Below are 12,154 nucleotides of genomic sequence, written 5' to 3' on the forward strand. Positions count from 1 at the left end.
CCATCTGGTTGCATCTTTGTCTTTCAGGAGTCAGTGTATGACCTAGTATTAATTTTGAAGCAAGATGGGATCCAGAACAATGGCAGTGCTATTGTTCTTCAGTCCCCACAAGAGACACTGGAAAGAATGCTTTAACACACACACCAAGAGTGATATGCTGCTGTAACAGGGACAGAGCTTAAAATAAAATATGAAGTCTCATATGTAATGACAAGTGGCCTTTAAAGCACAAATCCAATTAGTTTATTACTGAGGGGTCAAAGAGTAGAATTGCAATAGGCCTGTGTAAAGAACAGGAATGTGCTTACCAGGCAGTCGTTGTACTTTTGTGCTTTTTGTAGGACAGTGTGTCAGGACAATGAAGTTCAGAGCAAATTTTCCAGTTTTCTTTCTCCTGAAAAAGAATCCTAAGCTGTTAGGATGCTTTATGATTTTAAGCATGTGGCTTGCACATTACTGCTGCCATTTTAAAGAGGTTATACTGACAAAGAAAGTAATACAAATTGTTAGTAGAATTCTCTGCCAAAGTCATATTGTGTTATTTTTATCAAAGTACAGAACAAGTGTACCTCCACTTGTAAGCTCAGGTGCTTATGTGACAGAAGATCCTGCCACCTTTTGTACCTAATTCTTAGACAAAGGGAGCTACTTAAATAATAGTTACCTTGATAATATGTAGTGTGAGGTCCAACTGGATTAATCAGAACTCGGCTTGAGGCTTTTGTGATTTTTTCAGCTGCTAGAACAAGGTCTGTCTGGTAAGTGCGTATCTTGCTAAGTCGGAGTATCATAGTAGTTTGTTTGGAAGGGGACTCTGGAGATCATCTGATCCAACCTTCTTTTGGAAGCAGGGACATAAGTTGGGCTATCCCATCAAGCCAAGTCTTGAATATTTCCCTCAAGGGATGTTTCACCACTTCTGGGCCACCTATTCCAGCGTTTAGTTCCTGCAGTGAATGTTGTGGGGGTTTTTTGTTTGTTTCCCTTTATCCAAGCGGAATTTCCTCTGAAGCAGCTTGTGCCTGCAGCCTGTCACCATGCTTCCTTTTGAAGAGCATACCTCTATTTCCTCTGCAACTACTTTTTCAGTATAAGAAGTTGGACATGAGATGCACCTTGAGCTGTCTCTGTGGTGGATGAACCTCAGTCATTCAGTCATTCTCACGTCACGTTTTCCAACCCTCTAACTGTCTTGGTGGACACAAATGCACACACAACACATGCAAAAAAAATCCTAGATCCTCTCCATTTCATTTCAATATCTGGCTTGAATTGGAGAGATCAAAACTGAACACTGTTGCTGGTGTTGCCTAACAAGTGCCAAGTAACATGGGATAATCACATCCCTTGATTTGATGGCCATTTTCTTACTGATTTAGCCTAGGTCATCATTTGCCTTCAGTGATGCAAGGACATGCTACTGGCTCATGTTTGGCTTGCTGTCCGCTTGGGTCCCCTGGTCCTTTTCAGCAGAGCTGCTCCCCAGCTAGTTGACCCTGCCTTTGATCAGCAGCTGCTGTTTTGGCACTGCTGAGTATTGGCAGACAGGCTGCAAATCCCCTCTCACATTCATTAGCATCTGTGCTCGTTCATGGCTTCAGCATGTGGTTCTTATTGTTGGGGAGCAGCAAGAGCAAGGCTGCTCCACAAGGAATAACAAACCAGGAGCTGAGGGTGACCACAGCACAGGCAGGGGCAGTGTCCTCACTGACAGGGTGTGTGGGGCAGGGTTGGTAACAGGAGCAGGTCCTGTTGACAGTTCCAGACAAAGCAAGTATAACAAGTCAGCTTTGGGGTCTGTGCAGGAAACCCATCTAAGGCAGGAGGAGGGCTGGGTGCAGCTGCAGCACAGCTCATGGCCAGATGGTCAGACCTTAGATGTAGCCCATGGGCAAAGGGTGTGTGTGGAGGTCTGCTTTGAGGCTGATCAAGGCAGCTAAGGCCTATTGGTCAGCTCAGGGCCCTTACACCTGCTGGGGAAACAAAACATCCAGCTACTGCTGGACAAACAACTGAATACCTGCCATATAATCGTTGTCAGCCCCAGCAGTGTGTGTCTCTCACTGAAGCAGTTAGCCCAGTGCTATCTGGCTGTGAGGTTGAATACTGGGATTGGCAGCTGAGGAAACTACATGAAGAAAAATGGAGGATGTGCTGTTTCCTCCTGCTAGACGTAGCTGTACTGGAAACTTGCTGAAAGATTGCAATAGTGATGCTCTGGCTGGAAGGAATGAGCAACTGTTTGCAGATTCAACTGAGCTGGCATTTTACTCTAGAAAACGTGGTTCTTTCACTGCCTTTGTAGTGAAAGGGAAGAGTTCCAAGTGAGGTGAGTAGAGATGCCACCTGTTAAGAATAGATCCCTTCAGTCTGTGAAGCAGGACAACATTGGTGAATAACAGAATATTACAGTCTAGATGAGTATTACAGCTATATCACTGTGTATCTTAGTTTCATAGGATCAGTCATAAGATAATTCTGGTTGGAAGGTATCTCTGGAGATCTCTGGTCTAACCTTCTGCTCCAAGCTGTGAGGTCAGACCAGGTTAGTCAGGGCTTTGCCCACTTGGGTCTTGAAAACCTCCAGGAACAGAGATGGCACAGGGGCTGTTTGGGTATCCTGTTCCACTGCCTGTCTACATGGGGAAAATGTTTTTCCTTACATCCTCTTGTCCTCCTGTACTGTAGCACTGTGAAGAGCCTGGCAACGTCTCCTTGATCCTATCTCTGTAGGTATGGGGGCAGCTGTTACATGACCCAAAGCTGTCTGCTCCAGGCTGAACCAGTGCTGGCCCTGCAGCCTCTCCTCGCAGGGTGAGTGCTCTAGCCCTGCCATCTTAATGGCCTTCTGCTGAACTCACTTCAATCTGATGTCTCCCCTGTACTAGGAGGCCCCTAATGAGATGCAGTGCCTGAATGAGGCTGATGGGTGCTGAGCTAAGGGGATCACCCCTACTCATATTGCTCTAGGCATATGGCTGGCCCCTGCTCAGCTTGCTGCCCTCCCTGCAACCAGCACCATCTCCTCAGAGCTGCTCCCTGGCCCTGCTGGCATTGCTGCAGGTCATAGTCTGCCCTCCTGGGGCAGGGCTGGGCTGAATTTTGTAAGATTCCTGTTGGCCCATTCCTTTATGCAAATGTTTATAAATAGAGGGTAGGTAAGCATTATTTCTTTAACTTTTATAGCAGAGTATCTAGCAGGTTTTAGAATGTTTTTTGTTCAGAAAATCTGCAGCAAAGCAGAACTAACAGCAGTTTTAAGGGTAATACTGTTTTGAATAGCATGGCTGCTTGATCAGTGATACAGGAATATATATACTTTGGTAAAATCTGGTGTGTTGTCACCATTTAGTTTCTTCAAACACTGAAAAAAAATTCAAACAAATACACTATGACTTGTATAATACCAACATTTTTATCTATAGTATATATCAAATTGAAATTACATTATTCATGAAGAAAAGGGAGACTAAGATTCCTGACTGCTGTGTACCCTTGTAGAGAAATATGTCTTAACAGAAAGCAAGGACAAGCTGTTATAAAATGTAGTCCTGAATCATCTCTTTGAAAGATTGATTTTAATCTAAGGAATCCTACTGTACTTCTGTCTCATTACTAACCTCCTGCCAAGTTTAAGAATGTGTTAGATTTAAACATTAAATACAAGCAGTCTGTAGCTATAGATGGCTAACAAAGCAAAACTGCTCATATTTTTGGTTGAGTTTTCACATTAAATTTGTGTGGGGTTTTTTTCCCCAGAAAAGCTGTAATGTCTAAACACTGTTGAACTTGAAATCTAGCTTCATAAACTATTGTTGAGTCCTCTTTAGACAGTATTCTGATCCTTTCACTCCTTTGAATTCATCCTCTAATTGATAAGCAGTGTGGGTAATGAATCTTCTCCTAGAGGGATGTGATTTAGTCCAGTTTTCGTTTTTTACTAAGCAACCATGTCTTCCTAGCTACTTTGAAAAGAGGGCTTTAGAGGTCCAGAGGAGTTTGAAGAGTTACGGACTCCTGCTTTTGTGTAGAAAGGTATTTGGGAAGAACTAAAATACATTATCTGAAAGAGTTCTTTGTGGCCAGAAGGGATAATTCTTTGGTCATGGGCCAGTTGCATCATAACAGTAAAACAACTGTAAATGAAAGCAGTAATACAATTGTAGGTTGCCTCGCTCCTTGCAGGCATGGAGGTGTGCCCTTTTCATTTTTTCCCATACTACCCCTAATTGTTAGGGTCTTCCTTGGCAAATGAGCCTTTGATAGTCAATAGCATGACTGTGTTCATAATTTCTAGGATTTATGATGTCCTTGTAAAAATGAAACTGGTGGAGAAATACCCATTCACTAACTTCAACGCTAAAATTTACACACAAAGATTCATTGTATCACTTAATTACTATAGTTTAAAAGAACACTTGTGTGGTGACCTGTATTTCAGTTTAGAAAAGGGACAGATTTTAACTGTAAGAGGTGGAGAAAGATTGGGGGGGGAGGGAAGGGGGGTATTAATTTCCAAAGGAAAAATATTTGGATTTGCCAGTGACCAATTTCACTTCTGACAGGTGCATTTTTTTTTTCCCCAGATAAAGGCATATTTATTTGGCATGTGCATGTACCTTTGCTGGGTATTATGAGAAAGATGTGGAAGGAGGTATGAGTGGGAGAATATGCAGGAGTATAACCAGGAGGCTGGAAAGAACTCAGTTTTTGTTTTTGTTTTTGTTTAATTAATAAATGGCTTGTTTCATATTCTCTAAAAGCAAGGAGCAGAAACACAGAATTTGACAGTACTCGTCAAACCTCTCCCCTCTGTGATAGAACAGTGTGTACTGCTGGAATTCTTGACATCTGGACTGACCTAACAACATAATCTAAGGAAAGGATATTTTTTACCTGCATGCTAATGTAGTTACCGTTCTCTTCAGATTTGCTGTGGCCCTGTGCCCTTTGCTCAGCTGGGAAGTTGGAGTTGGTACTTTTGCCTTACTTGAAAATACTTACATTCATGAAGTAGTGAGGCTTATAGGTAGAGGTTTTTAGACCACCTGATAATTTTGAGGGTTTTTTTCTTTTTAGATAGATGCAGAAGTTACTTTTATATGCAAATCCTCTAAAGAATAAAGACAATTTGCCCCTTTTTTCATTAGCTTGCCCCTTTGAGTCATCATCTTCTTGTTTTATCTAGATCAGTATATAAGATGCCAGGACTTGGAAAATTTCCAGAAATGAGTCTGCTCAGATAGAAAGAGTCCTCAAAGGAAAGTTTGACTTGGTGTTCTTGCATGTGTGTGTGTATGTTTGCAGTGATGGAGAATTTCAGTTTTCCAATCAGTAAATAGGTATTTAATCATCATCATGAGGCTCATACCAAAGCTTGAGGGAAATCAGAGGATCAACTAAACAAACTGTCATTAGCTTTTGATGTGTTTGTGACTGGCATTCTTGCTATTCCCATAGGTATGCAGAATTTTTTTGCAGAAGTTCTTGTTGAATTACTGAGTTTCAGAGAACAACACTTTGTTTGCATGTGCTGTTTTGGGCAGATTAAATGCAGTTAAATTTGGAATTCTTCTTATCTATTCAGTTCAAAAGTTTGGCCATCTTACTTTGTTCCCAGAATCTTTATTTAAGTTCCAACTCTGTTATATCTTTAGGACACTGAAAAAGTGGGAACTGAAGTTTACATTTCCTCTGTGCAATGACACTGCAGAAGTAAGAATGCTTTTAAAGCTTTCCTTTTTGCTATATACTGTAACAACCTGTGTAATGAGCTGCTTTAATGAGAATTTTTCTTCATATAATTGCAAGGAGGATTCTTTCATCTGTCTTCATTGAAACATTTTGCATTTATCTGTTCTAGACAACCATCATTTTGAATCCTTTGCCTTACTGATATATTTTTCTGAAAGAATATCTGTTCCAGAGTATGGCTTATCCATTCAGAGACTGTTTAGTTACTGCTTAGAACTTTGTCCCATGTAAACCTTGTTCAGGCTTTCCTCATTTGAAACCATGACATATGTAAATTCTTCATATTTGAGTATGCTGCAGCGTATTGGTAATTTTTTTTACCCCCACACAGGTTTTTTGCTACATCAGAATAGGAGTCTGAATGTGGTTCTTGGAGAAACTTTCAGAGGAGTACTTAGTGAAGTATGTACTGAAGTGGCACTGGTTAGGAGCTTCAAAATCTTGAAGTTCTGTGAATTATGTAGATCTTCTGAGTGTTGTATCTGAAACAGTCTCTGGAGCAGGTTAATTTTCATGTAAGTCTTTATTGCATATTGTGTAAATAAGAGGAGAATGGAGGACTTTGAAACAAGACTGATCACCACCTGCAAAACATGTGTGCTTTAATTTTAGAGAAGCTATTCAAGTCAAAAGATAGTTGTGCATGTAAGTAAATCTAATTGGTTCATCCTGTAGGATGATGTTGCTTAACACCTGTACATAGGGACTGTCAGAGTTCTGAATGCTAATGGTGTAATCCTGCCTCAGACCCACTATTTCTGGTCACCTGCCAGAGTAATTGTAGTACCAATCTACTCATATAGAATAAATGCAAGCTTACTGTGAGTAATGGATAAGAACTACAGATCGTTTTAAAGCTTTGACATGGGGGAATTTGCTGTTGTTCCTGGTTTTGAGCATTCAGAACACTCTAAAGCTGATTGATACTTAGCTTATAAACCAAGCAAGCAGATTTAAGAGTTTGTAAGAAGCTTTCTTCCAATCTGGTAGTATTGTCGTCTTCAGTTGAATATGGTATATTTAAGTGTTGGCCAGCAACCTCTCCTGCAAATGTGGGAAGGTAGACCTTCTTCCTGTAGAGTTATAGGAGATCAGGTAAGGACACATGTTTTGAATTAAGACATACCACATGTCTGCCAGCTGAATGCCTGACAACCTGTCAAGGAAATGCCCATTGTTCATGTGTTGGGTCACTCAGATGCATTCAGAACTGAGTCCTGATACATGTTGTGCCAAGGACCTTTGGGATTTCCATCTAGTAATAATTCCAGGCATCTGTTTGTGTCAGTACTATATAAATGACTTCCAGGTTGGGGGGTGGGGGGTGCTAATCTTTTGGGCATGTCTTCCAGCTTGCATTCATACTGACTTTCAGTCTGTATAGTTCTCCACTTCAATCATATCTGATGTGCAATTCCATTCTCTAATGAAAAGTTACTTCTGTGCCTTATTGTATAAAACATTTAGTGGAACCTCAAATGCTGCTTTGGAGAACTAAGACTTAATTGGCTTAGGACTTTTTACTTTGGATAGTTGGACTTAATGTTTTCCTTGTGTATGTGAATAAATGAACCTAGATTCAGGATGGTACTCAAACTTAGTGTGATAGTTAATTTGATGAACCAGTTAAAATGCTCAGTGTGTCAGGTAGTGTTTCTTCTTTGGCAAGGCTGTCTGTCTACTTGGGTATTTCTTACCATGCCTGTTAAAGTGGTATCTTTCTCTCATCGTCCAGCATTTAAATTCTCTGGAGGCAGTTTACAAATAAGGGAACAGGGACTTACTGAACATAAACTTTATTCTGCAGTGTATTTAATCTGATTCTGTACCTTTAACTCCACATATTAGTGTGTTACTAAGAAGCTGGTTTGCTGTATTGGTCTTGGAGTATTAGCCCTCAAAACCTAATTATATGTAAAATACTTTCTGTTAATATAGTGGATTATAGATATGTACATTTTTAGCTTAAGCATCATCTTTTGTAAGGCTGCAGAAGCAAAAATGTTGTTCTGTTCTTCCTAGTCATGTCCTGAAGAGACATCAGTAGCAGAAGATGTCATAAACCTTAGGAAGCTGTGACTTAAGCCGTCAGAAGGACATATTCCTAACACATTAGATAGATAGTGCCTTGTGGTGCAGAACATGAGTTCTAGTATCTGGTCAGACTTGTCCAATTCTTAATTTATAGCAGAATATTCACAATTCTATGAAAATATTTTTCAGTTACTTATCAGTGAGTCCTAGAAAAAACGTCAGTGAAAAGATTTTAAATTACTTGCTGGAGAAAATCACACTTTTTATCTTGATGTGAATGTGAAGTTTATTCATGTTTCCTGTAGAATACATAATACCTGCAGAGGACGAGTGAGAAAAGCATTCTTTTCTTGCACGGTTTGATAAATTTTCATGTTAAGTTTGGGGAACTTCTATGTTAGCAACTTAAAAGTGCCTGCTTTTCATCAGTAGTGCAAAAGTACTCAAATTCAGCAGACCTAAAAGTTGCAACCAGTGTGAAACAGATAATCAGATTCCTTTTTCACTATCAGTCTTTTATATTATATATTTGAGACTTTTCTAAAACTGCTTATTGCAAAGCAGTGGTTCAGCTATGGCATAAATATTGATGTATGGTATCACTGAGGACTTCTAAATTTTAATTAAATTTTTGAGGCACTGTTGAGAGTTCAGCTTTTGAAAACTCATGTTTGAAAAATACCATAGGTGACCCTGTATGTGGGATAGAAGGGTGGTGGAAAAGTGAAGGTTTGGCAGTATCAGCATCATCATCATAGGAGTCTTTGCTATGTCTGCTCAATCTACTAAGTATTAGAAAACTATGTTACGTTTGCTAATGAAAATGAAATGTAGTCTGTCTGGTTTTTGTCATCAGTAATTGAACACTTCTTGAATATCAGCCTATGGCCTTTTTACAAAATTAAAATAGCCATTTCATTTAAATACCAGATTAATTTGGCAGTGATTACACTGAACTACATTTATAAACAGAGGTTTACATGAACAAAATAAGTGATGCTACTGCTTTGAAGTAACCTCTATTTAAACACTTTCTGTTCCAGATTTGTACTATGGTGGAGAAGCTTTCTCTGTAGAGCAGCCACAGTCTTTTACTTGTCCTTATTGTGGGAAAATGGGTTATACGGAAACATCTCTTCAAGAACATGTTACTTCTGAGCATGCAGAAACATCAACAGAAGTGGTAAGAAGCTTCAGAATTGGCTTTCAGTTGTGGAAATACTAAAAAGAGTCTGTCTTCTGGAAAATTGGTATCCTCCTGTTCTTTTTCTTCTTGAAGCATGAGTTCGTTTAAATGCTTTGTAAGAAGACATACCTACATTTGACGGTGACATCAAAATTCTTCTATGTTTCATGGATATAGTAATATAATGAGCTTGCTTTCTTATTTTATGATTGTTGTTTGGTTGTTCTGATGTAAAGGCTGCTGCAATGCTTAGGAGTTTATTATCCTGTAAGACAAAACTTAGAATGTTCTCATGGTTATTCTGTGTAGCCGTGTCTCCCTTCTCACTACCAGTATTTAATTGTCCTGGAAGCTCATAGCTGTGCCAGTCGTTTGTAACTGTGAGAGAGGAAGACATGCAGACAGTTTGGTGTGTGTTTTTCAAATAGCTTTTGTAATGGACCTGGTATATTTATGCAGCGGAAGGTGTCATTCTTTTAAAACTATTGCTGTTAAAGCAGGGCGTTTTCCCCCATCCCTAACCATTAGGACCCTTGACATGGTTAAAAACGCACTTCTTTAAAGTATTTCTCCTGACACTTGTTTATCTGAGGTGTTAGCTCCTGCTATCCTGATTGTCTTTGGGAGTAGGAGAAACTAGGTTAGCAGAACGACATCCAGGGTGCACTTGTCTGGTTAACTGTTGCACCATAGATTCCGAGAAAAATGTGAATGCTTGAAGTGGATTACTCATCACTAATACATTGTGAAGAAATTATAAATAGGTTCTCTATTCTAATCTCTTAGTTTTCTTAACTTCCAGTGAATTCTGTGGAAGAAAATGAACCTTTCCTCTCCAAGCCTATTAAGGATCTTGTGTGAAGGAATGATGGGAGAGGTAGTTTGTCCACCTTTCTGAGACTCGAAGGTGTTCTGATCTTTCTTAAAAACATATGAAGTGAAACAGTTTACTTCACAATCAGTTGCACTGTAGGATCATAATTTAACTTAGTGACACACTGCAATTTTTATCATCTCCTTGAGTTTTTCTTTAACATTGCAACTTTCAAACATAGTGGCAACCATTGAAATTTCCACGTTTGGATGAGTTTCTTTGGAGGCTTAGTATTGCAATTCTGATTTGCACCACTTGATGTCAGTGATACGTTCCTGACACAGAATGTTAAGATTTCGGGTTTTTAAATTTGAAACATCCTTGTTTGCAGCTGTGATTTCTAGAACTCAGTATGTAAAGCCTAAATTTGTTATTCTAAGCACCTGCTACTCCACTGATTGCTGAAAGTTGTATGTCTAAAAAAAAAAAAAAAAGATTATTTCCTTTTTGTGAGTCAGTCTGCAAATATTGTTATATCTTTGTTGCAAACAATGATGAAGGACAATGTTTTAATCCTTGAATATGGTTGTACGTATTTGTGCCAAGCTTTGAATCTAGGTTTTGTGATAACTGTTTAGTGTGCGTGCACATAAAACTACTTGGGTACTGCAGTCTTACTGTAGATAGTGAAAGGCTATATTACTAAAGAGGAAAATATTATGGATTCTAAATTTTTGTGGTCTTAGGCTTTCAAGCAATTATTTCTGTTTAGATACTAAACTTGTAGTCCTTGTAGTATCTCTGCCAGTCTAAAGATGTGTTTTATTTTAGATATTTATTTTTAGATCTTTAAGGGAAGTTCACAGGCATGGCATCACTTTTATTTTACAGCCTGCTCCCCCCCCCCGCCCCATTTTTCAAAGAATAAGTCAAAGAATTTTTGGTCCATTAAATGTTGCCATTTTTATGTTCAGTGATGCAGATAAAAGTTTACTTTCTGCTGATTTTGTATGTATGTTCTGATCTGAACATACATACAGCAACGTTAGGTACTTGCAGGTAGGAATCACAGACCGACTGAGGTTGGAAGGGACCTCTGGTGGTCAACTTGTCCAACCTCCTGCTCAAACAGGGCCACCTACAGTTGGTTGCCCAGAACCACGTCCAGACAGCTTTTTAATATTTGTGAGGATAGAGACTCCACAGCCTCTCTGGGCAACCTGTGCCAGCGCTCAGTCACGCTCACAGTGAAAAAATGTTTCCTGATGTTCATGAGGAACCTCCTGTGTTTGAATTTGTGCCCACTGCCTCTGGTCCTGTTACTGTGCACCACTAAAAAGAACCTGGCTCTGTCCTCCTTTCACCCTCCCTTCAGGTATTCACGTACATTAGTAAGATCCACCCCCCCCGAGTCTGCTCTCTCCAAGCTGAACAGTCACAGCTTTCTCAGCCTTTCCTCATAGGAGAGATGCTCCAGTCCCATAATCATCTTTGTAGACCTTTGCTGCACTCTCTCCAGTATATGCATGTGTCTCTTGTATGCAGAGCCCAGAACTGGGCACGGTAGTCCAGGTGTGGCCTCACCAGTGCTGGACAGAGGCAAAGGATCACCGCCCTTGACCTGCTGGCAACGTTCTTCCTAATGCAGGCCAGGACATCATTAGCTTTCTTTGCTGCAGGGGCATATTGCTGGCTCATAGTCCACCCTGACCCCCAGGTCCTTTTCTGCAAAGCTGCTTTCCAGCTGGGTGGCCTCCAGTGCATGCTGATGCCTGGGGTTGTTCCTCCCCAGGTGCAGGACTTTGGACTTCCCCCTGTTGGAACTTCATGAGGTTCCAGTTGGCCCACCTCTCCAGCCTGAATGGTAGCACAGCTCTCTGGGAAGAGTGGCTGATATGCCGGTTTTGTGTCATCAGCAAAATTCCCACTGATCACCACCCTCCGAGCCCAGCCATTAAGCCAGTTTTCACTCCACCTCGCTGTCTGCTCATCCAGCCTGTGTATCAACAGCTTGTCTATGAGGATCCTATGGGAGACAGTGTCAAAGGCTGTACTGAAGTCCAGGTTGACAATATCCACTGCTCTGCAGTCATCTACCAGGCCAGTCACTTCATCACAGAAGTTTATCAAGTTGGCCAAGTGTGACTTCCCCTCTGTGAAGCCAGGCTGACTACTCTTGATGATTTTTTTGTCTTCAATGTTCCTGGACATTAAATGTCCAGGATTAGCTGCTCCATCACCTTCCCAGGGATTGAGGTGAGCTGACCAGCCTGTAGTTCCCCAGGTCCTCCTTCTTACCCTTCTTTAAGATAGGAGTGGCATTTGCTTTACTCCAGTCCTTAGGCACCTCTCCCAGTCGCCATGAT

General features: G+C 40.5%; 1 protein-coding gene across 1 annotated transcript in view; it reads left to right on the forward strand.

The window, feature by feature from the left end:
- The window catches only part of KCMF1 (potassium channel modulatory factor 1), a 50,435-nt gene that overhangs the window by 25,045 nt on the left and 13,236 nt on the right, over positions 1 to 12,154 (forward strand). The window contains exon 3 of the mRNA XM_009331501.1: positions 8,832 to 8,971. Within this exon, the coding sequence (XP_009329776.1) occupies positions 8,832 to 8,971 (140 nt within the window). The remainder of the gene's footprint in view (positions 1 to 8,831; positions 8,972 to 12,154) is intronic.

This window comes from Pygoscelis adeliae, unplaced genomic scaffold (genome assembly GCF_000699105.1).
Source record: "Pygoscelis adeliae isolate BGI_AS28 unplaced genomic scaffold, ASM69910v1 Scaffold289, whole genome shotgun sequence".
Taxonomy (NCBI): Eukaryota; Metazoa; Chordata; class Aves; order Sphenisciformes; family Spheniscidae; genus Pygoscelis; species Pygoscelis adeliae.